This window comes from Carassius gibelio, chromosome B9, assembly GCF_023724105.1.
Source record: "Carassius gibelio isolate Cgi1373 ecotype wild population from Czech Republic chromosome B9, carGib1.2-hapl.c, whole genome shotgun sequence".
NCBI classification, from domain to species: Eukaryota; Metazoa; Chordata; class Actinopteri; order Cypriniformes; family Cyprinidae; genus Carassius; species Carassius gibelio.
Genome location: NC_068404.1, coordinates 2,939,717 through 2,965,052, shown reverse-complemented (window position 1 = coordinate 2,965,052; position 25,336 = coordinate 2,939,717). Strand labels below are relative to the sequence as shown.

Genomic DNA, 25,336 nt, shown 5'->3' with positions numbered 1-25,336 from the left:
CGTCTTCATATTTAGCATACAGAACACGTTAAACTCCACGTTTAATCCCCGATTAATGTGGATATTATATATGAAACCTCGTGCTTCGTTTATCTGAACAACTTAAACTATTAAATATGATTATGCACACATTTTAGTAAAGACAAATCAGTTTATTAAAGCCACTAATGCAGCCATCTCTGTAGTGCTGTTTTTGCTGCTTGCGTGAGGAGAAAACACACAGACGTCCATAGGGATGCACTGCAAGCGTGCGTTGCACACACCAACATGAAATATGTCTCTTACAAATCTAGAACGCAGTCATTCTTTGAAGTATTGATACTAATATATTTAGGAATAATGGCGTTTTTTAATTTCTGAGAATCGCGATACTTTTGAAGTGCAACACTAAACAGCACTGTCTTTTATTTTCAATCTTTCTTAAAATCAGTGGGTGGAGCTAAACAGGCAGTGATGCAGAATCAGTGGGTGGGGCTTAACAGACAGTGATGCAGAATCAGTGGGTGGAGCTAAACAGGCAGTGAAGTAGAAGCAAACATTGATCTGTGGAGGAAGTGCTTATCCACACTATTACATCATAGAGTTGTACATTCTAAAGGCTGTTATTTTGGCAGACTGCCTTCATACTCAAAACTTTTTTGTTAGTTGTTAGTCTTAAAAATGCTTACAAGCTGAGTTTTGAGTTCTGAAACTTACAGGATGATTTTATGGTACAATGATCTCTTATATGTCAAAAGATCACTGGAATTTAGTTTTTTCAGTTGACCCCTTTAAAAGGTTCATGAAGACATCATAAATGAAAAAGATATGTATCTAACAGAGACCTGACTGAAGCAAGGCTGTTTGAACATCCATTTGACATCTATATTTGATATGCTCTGTGTATATGGGTTATCAAGCTTTATACGTGAATAAAGTCCAAAAAAAGGACTTTTAGTGGCGGGACGTACATTTCTATAAAATATTTTCATTTGTGTTTTAAAGATGAATGAAATGCTTATTGGCCAATACATTAGGCTGCTGTGAATCTTCAGGTGATTAAATATCAACTGATTAATCAGGGCGATAATATCATTTGCTAACTGCAATTAATCAATGTTATAAATCATGATGTGATTATTTCCCACTGAATATTCTGTTAGAAAACACATCACAGAATGTAACAGGTATATGGTTTAAAGGTGTTCGTACGATCATACAGAATTAAACTCACCTCTGACTCTTTATCACTGGAGGAGCCCAAGCTACCAAAACTGTGATTGGAACATTCGTTGTTTGTCAAGGTCTGCAAAGGAGAAACACATTTACATGAGTCGATGCAGATGAGCCAGGCAGATGAATATGAGGTATTCATGCAGCAGGTGTTAGGAATTAATTATTTGACAACTTCAAGGAGAGGACAGTTGTATAAGCAAGGCAACATTACACAACAATAGAGAATTGCATGTTTCAGTATGATGCCCACTGTAACCTGACATGAACCTCACGGTCACAATGTCGTTCCTTTCAGAAAACACAAATTTCCTCAAAAGTAGGAAGACTTTGAGCCTCTGCCATGAAACTGGCTGTGTTTAAAAACAACATTAAATCAAGCAGCATCCAGAGGCAAGAAGCCCAAGTTTGTGTAACATCCTATTAGGGCTGCACAAAAAAATTAATTCACTGATTAAATGTTTGGTCAGTGTGCTTTAGAGTGAAGCACGGCACTGTGTTCTTTTAAGGGCTCCCTGTTTTCCGCCAGATTAAACATTTGATAGTTTACATTTGAAAATCTAGAAATGAAGATTTAATGTGTAATTTTATATCTGAAATGCAAACATTTGATAATTTTAACTATATACACAATATAATTCATTCTAGGGATGAAAATTCTTGGCCGAAGCCAAACAAAGTGAAACACTGGACCAAAGGTCGAATACCGAACATGGCTTTTCACGTTTGCTTCACAATTGCATAAATTAAATAGCCAAGCATTTAAATTAGATTAATAAAAGTTAGTAAAATAATACTTTTTGGTCATTTTTTGAGACTCCCTTATTGAATCAATCATGTATATTTTACTGTACAAATAAAAGCAGCCTTGCTGAGCAGAGAAAACATCTTTTAAAACATTAGAAAATATTACAGATCCCAATTTGAACACTGTGTGAATGCAATAATAAATTAAATAATAGTGCTATAATGTAATATTGTATTGATATTATAATTATTAATATTATTGTCTTTTTATATATTATTTAATAGAACATAACCAAAAGAGGTTTTTTTACACTATTTTTGGCCAAATAATTTTAGTTGCCGAACATTTGGTGCATACCTAATTATTTCAATATCTATCTATATATCCATCCATCTATAATATATAATTTTTTGCTTTACAGGGATATATTCACAAAGTATTGTTTTGTTTAAGTACAATTTATATTTAGTAATAATAATAATAATAATAATAATGATAATAATAATATAAAAGAAAGCAGCCTGGATGTACGTATACTTTTTCACCTATAATATCCCAACAGTCGCCAATTTGGTGAAAATAATTGGTGTCTGAACAATCAGTTGAAAAAAACAATTTATAAAAGGTAAGCTTTTTCCTAAGAACTATTCCTAGCAAGAAATAAGCATTACAGTCAATAAATATGTGCTCGATTAGCTCTAAACCTTGCTTGAAATCGTTCAACATCATAGGCAAGGCGTAATGGCATCTTGAAAGCCACAGAAGTTCTTCATACAAAAATGCTACCTCCTGCCACTACTACTGTTTGCAAGCTTGTGTGTTAGCAGTAACAGTTGGATGATAAACTCAGCCACTAACTTTGGTTCCTCCGCTAGCGCTGCCAGTGCTGCCCGCTGTGTTTCCACTGACTCCGCCCAGAAATCTGGCCTCCAGCAACTCCTGCCGGCGCGGGTCCAGACTGTGCAGCTCCTCCATAGCACCTGAGTGATAACACATACACATATAGGTCTAGATGTGTTTCAGCCTTGAAAAGTGCTTTGTTTGTACTCTCTTTATATAGGTAGACAGGACAGAAAAAAATAGCATGCACTGTGTTATATCTAACAGTCTCCTGGGTCATGTGCTTACAATCACAGGTACAGCACTCCCCGGAGCTTACACAGTACTCAAAACTAGATCACAAACAGGTGAAACAATCAGGGACACGAAAACATCCAGTGTTATCCTTCACTAGGGTTAACCAATTATGTGAGATTCAGCTCGAAAGGAGTAACAGCACAAAGAAGTTGCTATTGTAAAGCCTGTGTTATACTTCCGGATGAGCAATTCGAACGCGTACATGGCCAGCGCGGACGCAGACTTCAATTTATACTTCTGAATGTGCAGGCTGATGGTTCGCTCTGCAACAAACATGTGAACAAACGATTGCCCAGAATTACTGCACATCACTGTCTTTACATTCATTAATTGACAGATTCCACAGGTTCGAGTAGCAACGGGTTTCTTCACAAGGTTCTCTCAGGAGATGTTTTGCCAGATTTCTTCAATTAAGGATTGCTGCGTAATATGGTGTTACTTGCCTGAACTTCAAGTGAGTTGCGGGGCAAACCGAAAATCCAGCACTTCTACTTCAAGTCAAGTCACCTTTATTTATATAGCGCTTTAAACAAAATACATTGCGTAATAAACCCCTTCAGGCTGATACCAGACTGATCACTGTCAGGGTTTACTCTGTGATAACAACCGGCTGGATGTACATTATTCCTTAATTAAAATGCTTCACACACACACACACACAAAAACTGGTCTGTATTCAGGAAACATGAGCAAAAGGAATGCATTCATAAATGTATTCATCCAGAAATTGTTGCAGTTTATTCAATGGAACGAATTACACTATATGAAATCAAAATTCTGAAGACATCTAATTCTGTATTATTAAAATATTAATGTTATGACAAATAGTCAACAAAACTATGGGAATATGACCAAAAAAGTGAATGCACCTCTTATTTAAGCTTCCTCTTTTATCTAAATTCCAGCTCAGCTCATTCTGGACATCATCAGCTTGCATGTTCAAGAACTGCATCCATTTCTGTTTGTACTTTAAAGAAAAAAAAAAACAGTTCAGTTCATTAAAGCTGCGGTAGGGAACTTTTGACGCTCTACGGTTAATAAACAGAACTGCTTGCGTCTTGCGGAAGAACATCGTAGCCGGAACTACTTCTCTCTGTTTATGTCTATGAAGAATCACAAAGGTACTGGGTTACTCCGCCGCGGTACCCCCGAAGCAATCTAAAATAGTCTGAATATAAACACTTATTATAGGTGCACCCTAGTGATTCAGGACAAGCTAAAAACATGGTTTGGAAAATGGATTCATGGTGTACTCACTTATTATATACATTTTTCAACATTTTGAACACAAACAAAGTTACGGACCGCAGCTCTGATTGGTTATTTTTTACCGGGAGCGATGGAGTTTCTGCAAATGGCAATAGGACACTGGGAGGAGCCAGAGGAGCTTGATTTTTTTTTTTTTTTCACAGATTATCTGTCTCATATTCTACTGTCAGGGCATAATGAAAGGTTTAACAAATATGTAAAAAATATTTTTACAAAAGTTACCTACTGCAGCTTTAAATTAAGTACAATAAAAAATTATACAAAAACGCTTCAAATCTGTTGAAAATGAAAACGGATTTAACGCATGTAAATACAGTATCACATGACAAAATTAAATGTGTCCCTGTCTGAACGTTGTTCCCATCAAAGCTTTGTTTTTTACTGTAAAGTTGTTAAATATATTTACACTTAAAATCACAGTGAAATGGCCTAACAAAATGTTTTCACTGTATCAATATTTTGGTAGCACTTTATTTTACAGTCCTGTTCCCCATGTAGATACTATGTACTTATTATAGTAATTACAATAACTATGTAATAACTAGGTACTAACCCTAACCCTACCCCATGTAGTTACCTTGTATTACCAGAACTTTCTTAGATAAATACACTGTAAGTACACTATAAGTACATGTTAGTACACGTACTGTAAAATAAAGTGCAACCAATATTTTTATGATCCCATTAACTTCACAAAGCATATTTCAGTTGCAAAAGTCAATTTGGGCAGCGTTTCTTAGCCACGTCAAACTTCAGCTGTCTTGACTGTATGCTAAAGGGTGTGTGAAAGATCGCTGCTAGGAAGATGCCATCGTTACACACACCAGTGTATGGTTTAAAAAGCCTAACTGAAAGAAAACACGCATTGTTGAATGGTTTTACATATCAATTAGACAGAAATAGGATGCATTCTTCCAGTGTTTCATGAAAAAGCCTCATTGACAGACTATACAGGAGTGGTCATATGGATCTGTGAGAGCATGCATTTTAACATGCAGTGAGGAGATGCTGCAGCACACCCAACACAAGCACATTAAAACTGACATTTGAACAAAAATACCATTGTTCGCATGATTACTGTCTCTGCACAGCCACCCCATCCCTGTTTTCCCTTCAATCGCCCACTTCCTCCTGCTTTTCTCCCCGTCCTCCATCCTCTATTCTCCCCTGTGCTCTCTATCTGCCCCTGAGCGAGTGTCGCTGTGAGGTTTCTCTGGGCGTTCTCCTCAGGACTCACCCTGCTGTCATTATCTCTCTCTAATGAGCCGCCATTACGGCTCAACTCCAAGCAGATACCACAGCTCAGTGCAGGAACCACAGAGGAGCTATTCCACAGAGAAATAGTCCTATACTGCTGAGAGCGGTCCAAAAAAAACCTCCATAACACTTAATTATGAGGAGAAACTTGTGTATTGCTGAGACTGCAATATTACTAAATATAACCTACACACAATTGCTCAGTTCCAAAATATTGAAGACCATTTTTAAGGCATTGCAGGTGCGCTTCTGATGTGAAGGGATCTTCATTATGCTGCCAAATTCTAAGGTGACACATTGCATCCTTCATGGAGATTGAGGAGGACATAATCCACTTCTTATATAGTGTTGCAAATTAGTTTTGATGGTCCATGGTGGCTAAGAGGCTGATTTAGAGGGAAATTGCATTTAAAAAGCAGTACTAAGCAAAGCTTCGTGTTGTATGCAGTTCATATAATGCTAGGAGAGTTTAAACATTATGCTAAGCATTACAACTGAACTCATTTATTTATTTTAAATTAGGCTAATTCACTTGAACAACCAGTACTTAATGTGTAAAACTAAATGTGACGTTTTGATGGGATGAAATGTCTATTAAAGCAGTAAAGGCATATCACTTGTATGTGCTATAATTTTAATATTGTTTTTGGCAAGACTATAATTACTGAAATGATTATCAGTGATCTCATGGCTTTATTTTTCCTACAGTTTTCCATGAATAAATGTTCAATACAACTAAAATAGGACTAAAAAGTCATTTTTCATTGACAAATACTTTGTTTTCTTTTTCTGTTTTTCATTAAACTTAAATGTTTTAGTCAATTAGAAGAGGATAAAGTTGATTAAAGTTGGTAGTATCGGAATAATTTTGACGACGATGTAAAATTTGAATATATCGGGAATATCGAATATTTCAAATTCAAGCATTCTTTCCCAAAAGAACGCGCCGAATGTCCAAAAAAGGAACCTGTAACTGCTGACTGCTCTACGCCCTTCTACTACGAGAGCTTAATGATAGCGGTTGCCAGATAACAAGAGTTTAAATCTCCGAATCAGAGCTCCACTGTTACAAGGATACATTTTCTGCCCGGTGTTTGCTTATTTTAAGCAATCTGGCAACCATGCGCACGTGCTCACTCCTCATTGCGTAAGAGCCGCCGACGATAATCTGAAAACACTAACAAGCTGGAATTGAGCGATCTAATGAAAGCGTCGTTCAGCCGGTCTGTGTTCTGTCGTGAGATCTCAACTGTATTGTTTGCATTTGTGATCGCAAAATAAATGCACTTACTCGACCGCTGATGTTTGAATAGAGAAACATAGGCTATGGCCATTAGGAATTACTATTGGGGAATTTCACTGATATGTTTACCAGTTTCCATAATACAGACAGAGAGAATGCAAAGGTCTTTGGTATTCATTTCTATATATTTATATATAAGAAATAGCTATGTGCATCAGCAACTAGCTCCCCATCTAAGAAGGTTTTTAATGTCAGTAAGAACATAGTTTCATGCCACAGAGCTTCTCTTAAAACCCCAGACAGTTGACAGACTTGTGTTCTTAGCTTAAAAACTTGTTAAAAAAATTTAAATAAAATTTGCATAGTATAAATTGTGAATTGCATCCACTAAAAAGTTGACAGAATGCACTTTCTGTACTTAATTTGCACTGCTTCAGTTACATATAGGCCTACATGTATTCATTTAATAAAAAGCAGTAAGTGATCTCTTGGTCTAGATTTTTTTTTTAACTGCTTAAATAAGCTGTTTAGTCTAAATTGTTTTTTTGTGTTTTTTTTTTATGGGCAAAAGAAAATAATGTTTTTTTATTATTCAAATGCAAATGCAAACATATTGAGATATATATCGAATATCGTAAAAAATATTGTGTTGACAATATCGAGATATATATATATATATATATATATATATATATATATCGCCCAGCCCTACCAGGAACCACTTTTGACAGTACTGATATTAGTGGTCCAAACATTGAGATTTTCTTAACTGTAATATCATATCACGTTACCAGCCTTCGATAACATCTTCACATGTTCCCACATCAACCACAAACTAGAAAAATAAACAGCGTTCCATCCCCTCCACTGGGACTCATCTAAACCCAAGAGTCTTTCTTCCAAACCAACAGAGATGCCCAAAGCACCATACAATATACTCAATGTTTTAGAATTCACTTTCAATAATTTGCTTCATATGACAGAATTGCTCTGAAAAACAATGACCAGCTAATTCAGAGAGTGCAATGTCAAATTAAGCATCAGGTGACTGGAAGTGGCTGACGACACTGTGGAAACAGAAACAAACAGATATTCACACTCATCAATGACTCTCTTATGGAGTAATGCACATACAGACAGGTGAGAGTCTGATGCCACACTCCTCCACCGATGGGTGACCGCGCACACACACACACACACACACACACAGCTTTTCTCTCCTTCTCTGGAAAGCCAACAAAGCCAGAACACACAAATATAACAAGGAGAGAAAAACACAACACCCCTGAGACATAGGCTACAGGATTACATCAGGGGACATTCTGAGACCGAAACAAAAGAGAGAAACGGATACAGAATTATGGCTAGTATCAGATTAATACAAACTAAAACAAACACAGATTCAGTTCCTGTGTGTTAATGACAAGAACAGTATGGTGTAGAGCAGCAATCACTTTTTAACATCTCAAAACAGGGTAACATACAATCTCCTGTACTAGCAACGCTCTATCTATTAATGCGGATCTGGTCAGCAGAACGCTCAGACAGATACTTTGAGAAACCTGAGAAGTGTCACCTCACATGACAAAGAACACAACATTCACAACCACAAACTACAGTCCGGACCAGTGAAAAACCTGCTAAATTAAAATAAAAAGTGTGATCTTAATTTGTTCAAAGAAATTCTAAAAAATTAATTGATAAACCTTACATTTCATCCATACATCACTCAAAAAGGTGAAGAGTCAATTATAGTCATCACTGATTAATTGTTTTAAAGAAGAAGAATGCAACAAATGCAAATTTTGCTCTCTCTGACAGTAGGTGGCGCATATGGAAAAGCAGAAATAGAGCCAGAGGTCATTCACAAAGAACACTTTAAAGCTCTGAAAAACAAGCCACAGACATGGCCAAAGATATCAGTTTACATAGAAAACCTATAGGAAAGTAGCACAGTGAAATGCACAATTTGGTAGATGTCGCCCAACCCTAGTTATAATAACAAAAAATATTTAAATAAAATATTTAAGTGTTAAGCTTGCAGACAAATGCTACTATATCAGTAACCTATAATAAAAAGGTTGATGAACTATTGCCGCGTTTCCACCGCAGGAACTTTACCCAGGAACTAGGGACTTTGGCCTGGTACTTGGTGTGTTTCCACCGCAGGAACCAGGAACTAAAAGTTCCGGGTAAAAAAATGCCCCTCAGAAAATCCCTGCTGGCGAGGTGGTACTTTTTCAAAGTTCTGGAACTTTCGGGGGGGGGGAACTTGGGCGCTAAACATGCTGATTGGTTGAGTTCACGCAGCATTTGGTTCAACCACCATTTATTCGGATTATTTTCTAAATATTACTGTTGTTGTGTCATGAAATGTAACTTTAAAAGTATTTCAGACGAGAATGTAGTTGTTTAAAACTCAAATCTGTTGTTTATTTATAAAGACAGCGCCTATTTAAAAATGTGTTTCGCCGATCTTGTAGACGGTGAGCTCCACGCGATCAGCGAGAGCTCAGTGCTTATGTATCCGCCGAGAGCAGCCTCACCTCAGCTAGACCTACTGATATGTGCCAATGGCTCTGATGTGTCTTTAGTGGTTAAACAAAAAATAATTCATTTTGGGTAAATTAACAGGTTATCTTTGGCCTGTATTCAATTTATCTATATGTTAAAATTAAAATAAAGTCAAATTTATATAATATTTCGTTTCATTGTAATGGCTGTATATACACATATCCCTGAACTAAGGACATTTCTGCAGCTGTAATTATGTTTAAATGAAAACGAAAGGAAGCAGTGGTATTTGATATCCTATTTAGTTTTATTGTAAATATACAGAGAGGAAAATTGCAGTAGTGACGGTCAGCTGACTGATGTTACCAAGTACGCTGCTGTTTGCAGATTTATCGGATTTGCGTCATTGCGGACATCACACTCCCGAGTCGAAAGCACAAAGTCTGAACTTCCGTGGATGCACATCCAAAATCAGCATACTTTGTATTGAGAAACGTGCGCAGACCTACGTCACTAGTCTATTTGCCTAATCTTCCTGGTACTTTACACCGCGGTGGAAACGCAGAAAGCAACAGGTCTGGGGGGAAAATAGCTCCTGGGGAAAAAAGTTTCTTGTGCAAATGTTCCGGGTAATTTCGGTGGAAACGCGGCATTTGTTTTTGTTTTTTTTCATGGTTGTCTTTTTTTAGTTTTTTTATAATTATTATATTACTTGGTAAATGGTGCTATCAAAAAGGCACTGTTTTGCACTTTACAAAAATGCAAAACATTTAAATAGATCATGCACAATTTTTTTCCAACTAACATTTTCGAAATACATCAGAATGGCTTTACAAACAATTTACAAAAAAAAAAAATATATGTATTGTGTTTCATCATGACTGAGGCCCGCTGGGTTTACTTGCTAATAGTAAACAAAACATCAAGCAAATATACAAAAACCAAATAAATCTTTCCAAGATTCAAAGCCACAAAGCTCATTATGTGTAGAAACAAACGCATACTTCTCCAGAAACATTGACTGTGCACCACAAAACTGCATAAAGCCAGCCAATCAGATTGGAGCTTTTGATTTTGAGGATGCTTTTGTAATTTAAAAATAAAAATAATCAAAGAATGAATGGAATGTGCATCAGCTATTCCATGAATGGTCCGTGACTACATGCCTGAGGCTCAGAGCATCAAGCTGAAGTTTACATAAAGCTCTACAAGTAATGTCTCAAAGGACTAATGTCACCCACAGTACAAATGTGTTTTATGATACTAGTTCATAGAGTTTGTTTAAACAGCCACAATAAAACATTTATTGCAACTGTGTAAATGATAACTGTTCTGAAGAGGCTCCCACCCACTCAGGCACTAAATTAAATGAGAGCAGACGCAGACGGTGTTAGTATTGCTTGCTTCATAAATATGAGAGATTATTTCATCAGTGTCACTTTGACAGCGATAAAACAACTTTGTGACACTGTAGCACCATGTCACAATGAGAATACAAAGAACATCTTAATCCTAATAGTCCTACCACAAAGTTTCAGACGGTCACATTCCTTCTAAACATACAGTGGCCTGAAAAAGAATTTGGATAGTCAAGTCACATTTTAAAAATGTCTGAATGTTACTGCATTAGACCAAAGTAAATGAAGTAACATTGTGTGTTAGTCAAACGTTAGCAGATCACGTTGATAGATATTCTGCTAGAAGAACACCTGTGTCAATCTGGGGAAAACTGCTGACTATTTTCTGAAAGGTTCAGTAGTCTATAATGGCTGTGTGTACATGCAACCTGATAATGAGTTAATAATCCAATTAAGGATGTCAACGATTAATCGGCAATCAATTGTCGATAAGATATGCAATCCATTAAACCTAGCGCTGGTCAATTAAATGGTTTTAATTTTGGGCTGCGAGCGTCTCATGCGCAAAACATGTGAAAGCGGCTGTGAGTTACTGTGGCCAGGCTAGATATTTGGCAAAAAATTATTTGAAGTCAGTGATTAAAAGTAAATGACAATAAACCTGTAAAATTATAGAGGGTGAGATTTTCAGTATTTGGAAAAAAAACAAAATAATAATATATTATAATATATATATATAATAAAAAAAAAAAGGAAAATCATGACCCGGAAAACAGAACACAAAGCTGCGTAAGGCTTTTAAAGAGGTCATATGATGCTGCTAAAAAGAACAATATTTGGTGTAATGAAATATGTTTTTTTTTTTTTTTTTTTTTTTCACAATGTAAATTATTGTTTCTCCTTTATGTCCCACCTTTCTGAAACATGTTCATTTTTACAAAGCTCATCATTCTGAAAAGGTGTGCTCTGATTAGCCAGCTATCCAGCGAGTTGTGATTGGCTGAATACCTCAAGCGTGTGATGGAAATGCTACGTCCCTTAAAGCTGCAGTAGGTAACTTTTGCAAAAATATTTTTTACATATTTGTTAAACCTGTCATTATGTCCTGACAGTAGAATATGAGACAGATAATCTGTGAAAAAATCAAGCTCCTCTGGCTCCTCCCAGTGTCCTATGCCCATCTGCAGTTACAGACCACTCCCGGTAAAAATCAACCAATCAGAGCTGCGGTCCGTAACTTTTTTTTTGTGTTCAAAATGTAGAAAAATGTATATAATAAGCGAGTACACCATGAATCCATTTTCCAAACCGTGTTTTTGGCTTGTCCTGAATCACTAGGGTGCACCTATAATAAGTGTTTATATTCGGGGGTACTGTGGCGGAGTAACCCAGCACCTTTGTGATTCTTCACAGACATAAACAGAGAGAAGTAGTTCCGGCTACGATGTTCTTCCGCAAGACGCAAGCAGTTCTGTTTATTAACCGCTAGAGCATTAAGAGTTACCGAATGCAGCTTTAACATACAGTGTTATGTGTTTCGCCTCTACAGGCTTTGTCCTTGCAAAGTTGGAAATGCCTCACTTTTAGGGCTATGTATCGGCAAGAATTTGGCAATACGATACACATCACGATACAAGGGTTGTGATGAGAAGCACTGCAGTTCACTGACAGTGTGGAAGTTACCTTTGGGGTCATTTCATTTTACATGCCAATAATGTCAATTGTTTTGAGTGGCATTTGCATATTCTGTCACAGAGGTGACTATATGCCACTGCAATAGACAAATTTTGCAATATTAAGGTTAACAGTTAATTGATTGTTAATTTAAATGACGATTGACTGTTGAAATAATTGAAAATTATAATACCTAAATCAGACTGATGTATAAATCAGAACCTTAACTAATCTGAGGGAGCATGATATGAATAGAAATTTAATGTAAAAGAAAGAGCTGGTGTAGATCTTAATCTGTTAAATATAAAAAATAAAATAATAATAAAAAAACAAGAGAGTTTGTTATCAAGGACAAAATACCAAATATTTAGCTGTTTCTGGGCAAGGCGATTGACGCAGTGTATACATTAGAAATTTAGCTTGAAACAGATGTAATGCATAATGGAAAACACTAGAAATTGTCTTGCAAAGTTTAAGGCACAATTAAATAGTACTTTCTGAATGCGCAGTTCTATTGGATAAGGGGTTGGGCGATTCTACAAACTTGGCATCAGACGATGTCTACAGTAGGGCTGGGCGATATACCGAATATTAGCAATAATATCGAAATAATTTTGACGACTATGTAAAATTAGAAAATATTGGGAATATTGAATATTTTAAATTCAAGCATACTTTCCCGAAAGAACGCACCGTACATCCAAAAAAATGGGCATTTAACTGCGGACTGCTTTACACACCTCTACTTCAAGAGCTTTCATGAGACTGGTTTCCAGATAACAAGAGTTTAAATCCCCCAATCAGAGCTTTGCTGTTACAAGGATTTTCTGCTTGGTGTTTGCTTATTTTAAGCAATCTGGCAACCATGTGCACATGCAGAAGTGCCGATGCCAATGATCTGAAAACACTAACAAGCTGGAGTTTAGCGATCTAATGAAAGCGTCGTTCAGCCATGAGATCTCGACTGTATTGCTTGTGATTGTGATCAATGAATGAATGCACTTACTCGACCGCTGATGTTTGAATAGAGAAACATTGCGGATTAAACCCCCTATTTTATCCCCTATTTTCTTTTATTTTAATTTTACTGAGAAATACACACTATTCCTCATTCTGCCCAAAGTCCTTAAAACAAATGTGTCAACTGAATGCTATGAAAACATACAGTGCTTAATTTATTAGACCACCTGTCATAAGACAAAACACAAAAACATCAGAAAAATAATTCTAGAATTGTTATTGTAATTTTTGGACAAATAACAAACTGAAACAACTAAATAGTATTTATTCACAAAATAACAAAAATGGCCTCAATTACCTTTGATAACAGCTCACATGCTTGCTGGCATTGTTTATATACTGTTTGAATAATTGGGTATCTAAATTGAAAAAAATATTTATAAAAAAAAAACAAATTCTGTCTTTCTTTCACAGATAACAGCAATAATTATATTTTAGCATTAAAAACAGCTTACTACGGTTACTAAAAAATATTACGCATATTGGAGGACTAACCAATACAGAAAAGTAAAACATTATTTTGGTAATTACCAATACTGTAAGTTAAGAGCATCAGAGGCACAAACCTTGCATAAATTGATTAAAAACCGTACATAAATTTGTTTAAAAAAACAATATGGTAATGACTGTAGGCTACATAGTGAATATAGTTTTAGGCAATATAGTTTAAATCACTAGATCAAAAAAATTAATAATAATAATAATAATAATAATAATAATAATAATAAAGACGAATAAAATCACGGTAATGCTCTGAAGGAACATGCGTCGCCTGAACATTGATCAGTCAGTCTCCTCTTACTGCCATTTCTTTATCCTGTAAAAGTGTCTGATATTTATATTCAGACAATAACACGCTGCTGTAAATGTTAAACAACAGATATTAACTAGGGCTGGGCTATATGGCCTAAAAATAAAATCTCAGATTAAATTTTTTTTAATTCGATTTCCGATTTTTTTTTCGATTTCCCCCCTACTTAAGGAATGCAATAAGTAAAAACAGCAGATAACTTAAATCAAATTTAGCTTTTATTTAATCAAAAGTAGGGGTGCTCTGATCATGATCGGCCGATCGTTAATGCGCATCTCGTCAGTTAAGACGGTTCTCTAATCAGCAGTAAATTCCCTCAGGTGCGTGATTTCACATAGAGCAGCTGTTACTACACAGATCCGTTTGTTAACTGAGAAGATGCGCAAATAAACGCTGAAAATGAAGTGGATTTGTGCATCTTCTCAGTTATGGCTCCTTGTAGTAACAGCTGCTCTATGTGAAATCACGCACCTGAGGGAATTTACCGCTGAATAGAGAACCGGCTTTACTGACGAGATGCGCATTAACGATCGGCCGATCGTGATCGGAGCAGCCCTAATCAAATGCAAGACAAATGTAACCCCCATTTTCATATTCGGCTGGTGCCTGCTGCTTTTGATTGTGATGGGCTTTAGGCAGCGTGGGGTCTCTTGCTCCACGTCTGTCGCAGCAAACCCATACCAGTTCCAAACAACAGATGATTTTATTCCTTTCTTGGGAACAAACTTCCAACTCTCACCGGTAGCCATGTTGTCGCTTGCCGTTTCGTGTGTGCTATGATGTTGTTGTTGTCGCTTGCCATACTGCCATGTGAAACTAACGCTACGAAAGCTCCGGGGAGCCAAAAATGCACCATTACACAAAAACTCGATTTACTTATTTTTTTAAATCGCCTGTAACAAAGAATTCAAATTAATTCATTCAATCGATTTTTCGCCCAGGCCTTATATTAATGCACGCGACTCACAGGACTCACAGTTTAAACCTTAAAATAAATATTTCTCTGGATCACGTACCTTTCCTGCAGGAGCTCATTCTGTTTCCTCCACTAATTTTAGATGCAGTTTTGTCCATAAAAATGCATTATTCAGTGATGTAATTTGATGCTACCGGCTGCAGGTGGACATGCACTGTGGGCAGACCCGACTAATCGATGATGAGAATCGCTGTCGATGACTTTAATTATCGATAATAATCAATTTTATCGATAAGTTGTTGCAGCCCTAAATTAAATCTTTTTTGTTGGAATAAAATAGATGCGTTGGATAATTTAATATTTACTTTTTTCAATAATGTTATTATTTTATTATTAAATGTTTAAATTAAGCTTAATTATATTTTAGAGAAAATTTGAATGATGCCAAGTTTGTTACAAAAAAAATTGGATGCAGTGTTTAGTGTTCCCTACCGTAAACTTTGACACAACTGTACTGTATAAACAAAATTGACTTCACCACTGATCAGATCAGCTTTTCAGCTGTGTGTTACTGTTAAACACATATTGTGTAAAGTCATGCTTGAAACATGGGACTGAAACAACAGCATAAACGAAGCCGGCAGCTCTCTGAAGCAGACACTGCTGTATGACACTCTTGCTGGCAGCGTAGTGTCTGGCTGAAGTCTTTTAACCAGGCTTATCCCTCTCTCTCTCTCTCTAAAGGACCAAGAGCCAACATGGATGCCCAGCACATTCCCACTGACACAAAATGGCAGTGCAAAGATCAGTGGAGTTATCAGGCCAGGACACAGACAGGACCGCAGGGGAGCTTTATCATTAGAGTTCGTAATGGAGGCCGACGAGAGAAGGTGAGGCTATTCTGAGCAGCCACAGACACACTGGATGTGTTTCAAGAGTGCTATATAATCCAGTTATACTTCAAAACCAACACATCTGGGAGATTCACCTCGAGTAAACAGATGTGGCTTAATAACATCACCCAGACTTGATAAATTACCTTTCCACATCTCTAAAACCGAAAATAGAGACAACGTGATTCAAACACAAAACCGTGTAAAGGACAGCACTAGAAGAGTTAATACTCTCTTGTTCTTTGTCCTTTACACACTCTCTGGTGAAGAGGCATCATTTTCTTGACATTTTGCACGGGTCTCCTGCTCTCAGGCCCCTGCACATGCACCCGGGTGAACCCTTACAATACAGGGATGTCATTTCAGCTCTGCTCCTCACAGACACAGCGTCCACCTGTTTCTGACACGGACTTCTGCTGTCAATCAAACACACCTACTCTGGGCTTTATGCCATAACTTTTACAATGCTCTGTGTGTGTGAAGAATGCATTCATTCATTCAGAATTATGTTCTTATTTGCATTATTATAGATAGATACAATAAAATATAAACCAATTAAAATAAAGACTTTTGTAAACAAACAATTAAATAATAAACTCTGTATGTGATTTTTTGCAATCTCTATTCTTGCAGTAAAACAGCTCCTTTAAAGGCTCTCACCTAAAGCTCTCCCTGGGGGAATATCACTTATCTTTAGTCTCTTTGTAATGAAAACAACACATGCAGAAGCAACAGCACGGAAAGAGTACACCTAAATTATATCCTTTTTTAGGCATGTTGACAGACACACACACATTAGTGTTAGGATGTGATGCTCGTGACAGGGTGAAAGCTCGGCTGTGTGCACTGACACAAGTTGACAACTGGCCAACAACTCCAATAATATCCCAAAAGCCATACGTGTGGAAGTGGACGACACCTTAAAAAGGGCACAGTGCCAAATGTACAAGACCAAGCCCAAAGTGTGAGAATAACAGCCCTCTGTGTTTGATAGATCCTAAAAGCTTTAATACACACCTGTGCATGGAAACGCACTGTGATCAAATCTGACAACAATTAACAAGTGGATTCACAAGAGAGGGTAATAAAACGCGTAATGGAAAACAAAACAAATCCATTTATTTATCATGAACCAGTGTTCAAGTCTCACTCCTGCTACCTGAAACCTCAAATATTACGTCAAAATGATCAGTTTCCAGCGTAACTTCATCTTAAAATGCGATATCAAGTCGTCAATAAATGTTTTAAAACAGTAAGTTACCAGTTGACGCTCTCTTTATTTGTTATTTTGATTCGCTGGAGCGCATACTGAGCAGTTGCACTGTAGTACAGTAGGAGCTTATGATGCTAATTAGCCGAAAGCTAAAATGCTACAACGCTAGTCGCTCAACGGTAAGAGGTTTCCAAGCTAACCAGCTGCGAAGCTAAAATAGCTAGTTAGATGCTACTTCTACTGTTAGTTATGACAATACAAGCTAGGCGGCTAACTAGCATTGAAAACCAACACGCTACCATGCTAAAAATGCTAACATGCTTTTCAGCCAATTACAGAGCTAGCAGATTAGCTAGTCCGGCTAAAATGCTAAACCGACCGAATGCTAACCTCACACTATAGCTTGCAACCCAAGTCGGTCGAGTCATTTTACCCTAGTTTTAACTCCACTGGCGGAACCTTCCACCAAACCCTGACACGACCCAAAAGTAGAAGGTGAAGGGAATAAAAGAAGCCCACTTTACCGTCTTCGGCTGGTGCGAGCGGTGCGCGGAGCGTGACAATACGGCGCGCGCTGGTGCTAAGATGGCGCCCCCTCCAAACTTCCACTGCTACTTTGCGCACTCATCCAGCCACCTTAGAGAACCAGATAGCACAACATCAATCAGCGACATCAGACAGAATGTGGGAGGTTAAGTGAATGATGATTTTTTTTTTTTTTCACGGGGAGAGGAGGGGCTGTCAACACTTGGGACAGACACACAAACCTTCATCGCCCTCTGCAGTGCGTCCAGAAGCGCCTTCTGCTGCTGCTGCTGAGGAAGATAAAGATGACTAAACACATGAAACTGCTCTCTTAAAGTACTTTCTATCGCGATACTTGACACTCATCCCATGAAAGCCACTCAGAAATCACTGTCCCCTCAGTCTAAACATCATTTCCATCTCAAACAAGGTTATGCATGTGTGGTAAACATACAGCGGTGGCTTAAAGGGGGGGGGGGGGGGGTACAATGGTGTTTTGTGTATTCAGAGTTGTTAACAGTGTTAAAGAGATGGATTCTCATGCTAAATATGGCCAAAGTTGTAAAAAAATATATTTAGAAGAATGACTGAGAATTTATGTGCCGAAAATCTGTTTTGTTTTAGATCATGGATCTAATGACGTAGAAGAGAACGGAAGTCCTTATATGAGCATTTCTCCCAGAAAAGCGCGCCCGCGCACACACTGACCAGAGGAGAGCGAGACCGCGCACATCAACACTTCAAAATTGTCGGCAGTGCTGCATAGGATTTGTTCGAGAATGCCTCCAAATAAGTGCATTTTTGCATGTGAGGGAAAGTTTACAGTGTTCTGCTTCCCCAGGAACTCAGCGTTACATGAACAGTGGATGCAATTTGTTTTTCCAGGGCAGCAATGGAGTGTAGCAAGTCCTTTTGTGTGTTCTGGTCATTTGAGAGACGAATGTTTTATAAACAAGGCCCAAGGCTATGCTGGATTTGCACATCTTTTGCTATTAAAACATGGAGCCATCCCTGTGATAAAAGACCCAATTCATGTAAGTACAATTGCAGCAGATTTGTGTATTTTGTTGGAAATCAGCACATAAGTAAATATTATGTTAATGGAAACATCACGAAACATCAGTATTATAGCTCCGATCATCGGAAAGCTGTATTTTTCTTTTATAAATATGATAAAACTAAAGACATTTTGGATATATGAAGAATGCAGTACAACTCTATATACTCAAGATTAACATGAGATTAGTTGAAACTGTGTATGGTATGTACCCTTTTAATTATTAGGACTCTAGACTTTTCACCAGCTAAAAAAATGGGTTTGAGTCACTTGTTTCTATCGATCAGTGTTTCAGCAGGAGGAAATATCAGTTTACCTTTCCATTCATTTTGCCTTTAATTGTAACTAGATAAAAAAAAAAAAGTTTGTAGACAAATTTTAAGTTGGCCTGAAAGGGCCAAGCCAGAAACTTGTAGGATTAGGTTTTTACTTGCATGTAACTATGCAGAATTTATTGTTATTGTTATAGTAAGTACATGTAACGTGAAACAAGCACACCTTAAAATAAAGTGCTACCCATAACTGTAATGTGTCATCAAGTCACCTTTATTTATTTAGTGCTTTAAACAAAACAGATTGTCAAAGCAACTGAATAACACTAATTAAGAACACAGTGTGTCAATGTGCAAAATGACAGTTAAAGGCAGTTCATCATTGAATTCAGTGATGTCATCATCCAGCTCAGTTCAGTTTAAATAGTATCTGTGGATTAATTTGCAATCCAGTCAACGATATCACTGTAAATAAAGTGTCCCCAACTAAGCAAGCCAGAGGCGACAGCGGCAAGGAACCAAAACTCCATCGGTGACAGAACGGAGAAAAACCTTGGGAGAAACCAGCCTCAGCCGGGGGTCAGTTCTCCTCTGACCAGACGAAACCAGTAGTTCAATTCCAGGCTGCAGCAAAGTCAGATTGTGCAGAAGAATCATCTGTTTCCTGTGGTCTTGTCCTGGTGTTCATCTGAGACAAGGTCTTTACAGGGGATCTGTATCTGGGGCTCTAGTTGTCCTGGTCTCCGCTGTCTTTCAGGGATGTAGAGGTCCTTTCCTTTTCAGATCCGGGCGACTGCAGTGACCCTCTGATCAGGATACAGACTGGATCTGGTGGCTACGGTGACCTCGGAATAATAGAGAAACAGACTAATATTAGCGTAGATGCCATTCTTCTAGTGATGTAGCAAGTACATCGGGTGTTATGGGAAGTGTTCCCAGTTCCGGTTTACCTAATTAATGCAGCCTAAAAAACCTTTAACGGATTGGGATATTAGAAGCACATTAGTGTGTTATGTGTAAGCCAGGTTAAAGAGATGGGTCTTTAATCTAGATTTAAACTGCAAGAGTGTGTCTGCCTCCGGAAAAATGTTAGGTAGGTTATTCCAGAGTTTAGGCGCCAAATAGGAAAAGGATCTGCCACCCGCAGTTGATTTTGATATTCTAAGTATTATCAAATTGCCTGAGATTTGAGAAAGCAGCGGACGTGGAGGATTATAATGTAACAACAGCTCATTCAAATCAAAAATTAAATCAAAAGCTAAACTATTCAGGGCTTAGTTAATAAGTAATAAGCAAGATTTTGAAATCTATACGATGTTTATTAGGGAGCCAGTGCAGTGTTGACAGGACCGGGCTAATATGGTCATACTTCCTGGTTCTAGTAAGAACTCTTGCTGCTGCATTTTGGACTAACTGTAGTTTGTTTACTAAGCATGCAGAACAACCACGCAATAAAGCATTACAATAATCTAACCTTGAGGTCATAAACGCATGAATTAACATTTCTGCATTTGACATTGAGAGCATAGGCCATAATTGAGAAATATAATTTTGAGATGGAAAAATGCAGTTTTACAAATGCTAGAAACTTGGCTTTCTAAAGAAAGATATCTATCAAATAGCACACCTAGGTTCCTAACTGATGACAAAGAATTTATATTCCACATAACAAACATCCTTATACTTTAAGCACAGCATGGTATGAGCACAGACAAAACAAGGAATTCAGTGAGAGCAGAGGAGGTACACAACAGATGGCACATCGTACCCCACTTAAAGAAGCAAACCCATCATCAGATTCAACTTCATATCCCTGCCTTCCAGATTCAAGAGCTCAGTCCTTCGGAGCCTCCCAGTATCGCACTGCTACTAGAAAGCTACCTGAAGCTTCTATTCCCTTCCATGAGCAGACCGCTAACGACCAGTATGCCCCCTACAGTCCACTCAAGGTTCAAATAAGTACCAGTGCTCCACCTACCTTGCATGGAAAGGGTGCTTCGCTTGACTCGCATGCTTCTCCTTCATATGTGGGTTCCCCTGATCCTTATTCACTGCCAGCTAGGACTCCGCATTATTCACATTATATTGTGAGTCATGGTGCTAATGACCCAAGTTACCCACCTCAGCAGCAGAGAGCCTCCCTGACTGAGCCACAAAGCATGATGGTTTTGATTTGCAAAATGATGGGTCAGTTACAGCTAATGAAAGAAGAAGTTGCATCAAAGCATGGCACCCCTAGCAGATCACCACCCAGACCAGCACAGCCTTATAAAGAGCCACCTCCTGTGCATTATGAATACCCTGACCAACAATATGCTGGGCCATATGACAGATTCCAGAGCGGCTACGTGCCTGCGCCTGCGCCGAGATCAAAGATCGATATGTACCATCACTCAGTGCCCTTACCTACTCAGAAACCCAAGCCTTCTTGGGCAGAGCAGCCTTCCATTCAGCTAAAAGAGTCAGCTGCAGAATACCGTGGTCCTAAGCCCAGTATACCCTACCTGGTGCATAAAGATCCAAGCGAGTTTGCTCGCCTGAAGCTTGTGCTCCACAATCTGCTACCTGAAGATGCGTCAGAGTTGTTCAAGTTCCAGATCTTGGTGGACCATCTGCAACTGGAAGAGGCAAGACTGATTGCGGATTCTTTCCTTAACTCTCCATATCCTTATACAGAGACAATGGCTGTCTTGACAGAGAAATTTGGTAAGCCTCACCAACTTGCTTTGAGTAAGATTGCTCGAGTAATGGATGCACCAGATGTTCTTCCAGGAGACCCTGAAGCCTTCGAAAGGTTTGCATTACAAGTTCAAGCCCTGGTAGGACTGCTGAAATCCCTGGGACCAGATGGGGATGCTGAATTGACGTGCGGTTCTCATGTGGTTCGTCTGCTGACTAAGCTGCCACCTGATTTAAGAGCTGCTTTCAGGAGACAAATGTTGCCTAGTCAATCCTCAAGCTTTACACTTCCAGAGTTCTCCAAATGGTTGCAAGCTGAATCATGGTGTCAAAGTAGTCATGTGGTGGGAAACATTCAGATGAAAGGTTGGCCAAAGCAAAGGTCTGATAAACACAAAGAGCTAAGGTCAAGACCAGCTACTATACTGCATGGCAGCCCTGCCACAAATACAACTTCCTCCCTAATCAAACCTGCCACTCTGCCAGAGAACAAGGTGAAAATTAAAGCCTATTGTCCCTATTGTGAGAATGCAGACCATTTCCTTAGTCAGTGCGTCAACTTCCAGCAGCTCACGACCGAACAAGTGAAGCAATGGATTCAGACTAACAAACGCTGTTGGAAGTGTGGAAGGTCACATTTATCTGCACAGTGCAACCTGAAGAAACCCTGTAACAAGTGTAAAGGGAAACATTTGCTGATACTCCATGACATCAATTACAAGTCAGTCAAAGATAATTCCCCAGCATCAAGTTCCACTGCGGAAACTTTATACCTGGACAAACCTGGAACAGATAGCCGGGTTCTACTCAAAGTAGTCAGAGTTCTGCTGAAATATAATAACCGCACCTTGGACACTTATGCCATCCTAGACGATGGATCCGAACGCACCATCTTATTGTTTACTGCAGCCCAGAAACTGAATCTGAAAGGGGAAGAGGAGAAGCTATCCATTAGAACCATCCATCAGAAAGTGTCGCAACTGCAAGGCTCAAAGGTTTCATTCAGCATCTCTCCAGTGGCGCAACCACATAAGACATACCATATCAAGCAAGCCTTCACAGCCGACCACCTGGGGTTAGCTCAACAATCCTATCCTATGGAGGCCCTTGTAAGTAAGTACAAACACCTAAAGGGACTTCCTATCCAGTCCTTTGAGAAGATTTACCCACTCTTGCTGATTGGTGCTGATCAGCCTCATCTAATCACTCCAATCGAGCCAGTTAACCCGGGACCACCTGGCGGGCCAGCCGCCATCAAAACAAGACTGGGTTGGACACTACAGGGCCCAGTGAAGCTTCTTCTGAATCCTCTTCATCCTCAGCAGGTCCTTTTCACCTCTTTGTCACCCAAGCATACATAGTTGATGAGAAATGTCACAAAGCAATGGGAACTGGACATTCTCCCCTATCATAATGAGAAACAGGTCATTCGCTCCAGAGAGGATCAGGCGGCCCTTGAAATCCTGAACAAAGGAACTGTGAGAGTTGACATGAATGGCATTCAGAGGTATGCCACCCCACTGTTGCGTAAATCCAGTATGGCTTGTCTTAACACCTCCGAAGAAGCAGTAATGCCACTCCTTCATAGAACTGAAAGGCATCTCTTGAAAGACCCAGAACGAGCAGCTACCTATTCTGCGGAGATCAAGAAATGGTTGGAGGAAGGTTATGTGGCCAAACTTGATCCAGACAAACCACCACAGAGCCTTGAGCGGTGGTTCATACCACATCATATGGTCATGCACAAAGACAAAAATCGACTGGTATTCAACTGCTCATTCCAGTACGAGGGAATGAACCTAAATGAGTCCCTACTACCTGGCCCAGTACTAGGTCCGTCACTCCTTGGAGTCCTGATAAGATTCAGAGAGCATTCTGTAGCGGTGAGTGGGGACGTGAAAGGAATGTTCCATCAAGTTCGACTTCTGGAACAGGACAGACCTATCCTGCGATTCCTTTGGAGAGATATGGAACGAGACAGAGAACCGGACATCTATGAATGGCAGGTGCTCCCATTCGGCACTACTTGCAGCACTTGCTGCGCTTCCTATGCCCTGCATAAACATGTCATTGACAACACGGAGTCGGGTGATGACCTGCAATTCACTATTCAAAGGAGCTTCTATGTTGACAACTGTCTTCAGAGCCTGAACACAGCCGATGAGGCCAGAGGGCTGATTGACCGACTCAGAAAGCTACTGGCAAATGGAGGATTTAACTTCCGGCAGTGGGCTTCAAACCAACCTGGAGTAGTAAGCCATCTACCTAAGGAAGCTCAGTCTGCCAGTACAGAACTGTGGTTGTCACAAAGGGAAACTGAAGTTCCTGAATCCACTCTGGGTCTGCACTGGCACTGTCCCACAGACACTCTTAGGTACAAGCACCGTCCTTTAGAGTATGGACTACCCACAATGCGCAATTTATATCGGGTTCTCGCCAGTCAATATGATCCATTGGGCTTCATTCTCCCCTACACGACCAGAGCGAAAATCCTAGTGCAGAAACTGTGGGCTAAGCCGAAAGAATGGGACGATCCTCTATTTCCTGATAAACTTTTGCAGAGCTGGCTACAGTGGGAGGCTGAACTTAAGTCTCTTTCCTCCATTACTTTTCCTAGATGCTATGTGACTCCAGAAATGGACAATGATTCTGTAAGGAGAGAGATACATGTGTTCTGTGATGCATCAGAAAGGGCCTATGGTGCAGTCTCATACCTGAGAACAGAGAACAGTCAAGGCAAGGTACAGTTAGCATTCCTAATTGCACGCTCCCGAGTTGCACCCAAGAAACAGTTGTCAGTTCCCAGACTTGGACTCTGTGCCGCACTCTGTGGAGCTCAGTTAGCAGAGATGCTAAGGAAAGAACTTACACTTGAATATCACAGGATTACCTTGTGGTCCGATTCCACCACAGTACTTAATTGGTTGCAGTCAGAGTCCTGCCGGTTCAAAGTCTTTGTTGGCACCAGGGTTGCAGAGATACAAGAAACTACAAATCCACAGGATTGGAGGTACGTGGATTCTGCTCTGAATCCTGCGGATGATCTAACAAAGGGAAAATCGCTTGAGGACCTAGCCACTCCATACAGATGGAGCAATGGACCCCCGTTCCTTTTAATGCACTCTGATCACTGGCCAAAGAGCCCTGCTGCCAGCTGTCTGAAAGATGACTCAGAGTTACGCAAGTCAACATTTTGCGCCCTAAATGTAGTGACCTCCAAAGCAGAAATTCCTGATGCCAGCCAGTTTACAACTTACAGAGAATTACTGGAAGCTACTGCACGATGTGTCTATGGGGTGGCAAGTGAAGAACCACTGACAGCTGGAGACTTCCTACAACCAGAAATCCTTCAGTGGAGAGCATCTCATCTGGATAGTTTCTTTGATGACTTCCAATGCCTGAAACAATGTAAACCTCTCCCTTCTAACAGTAAACTACTCACCTTGAGTCCAGAGCTGGATGAAGAGATGGATGTTATTCGAGTGGGGGGAAGACTTAGACGAGCCGAAGCACTTGACATAGCAACTAAGCACCCAAT

The 25,336-nt window shown here is 39.1% G+C and overlaps 2 protein-coding genes across 4 annotated transcripts in view; both read right to left on the bottom strand.

Moving 5' to 3' along the window:
* The window catches only part of LOC127965253 (serine/threonine-protein kinase tousled-like 1-B), a 44,912-nt gene extending 26,847 nt beyond the window's left edge, over positions 1–18,065 (bottom strand). Inside the window, exons 1-4 of one of the 3 annotated variants that reach the window (XM_052565949.1) lie at positions 18,033–18,065; positions 17,790–17,901; positions 2,819–2,940; positions 1,214–1,285 (exon numbers count right to left, since the gene is read on the bottom strand). In XM_052565949.1, the coding sequence (XP_052421909.1) occupies positions 1,214–1,285; positions 2,819–2,935 (189 nt within the window). In that variant the 5' untranslated portion in view covers positions 2,936–2,940; positions 17,790–17,901; positions 18,033–18,065. Of the gene's footprint in view, positions 1–1,213; positions 1,286–2,818; positions 2,941–3,966; positions 3,986–17,789; positions 17,969–18,032 lie in introns of those variants that run through there. The other 2 variants (XM_052565951.1, XM_052565950.1) reach the window with 2 other exon arrangements.
* Positions 1–25,336, bottom strand: part of LOC127965256 (uncharacterized) — a 128,037-nt gene that overhangs the window by 74,646 nt on the left and 28,055 nt on the right. The window lies entirely within an intron of this gene.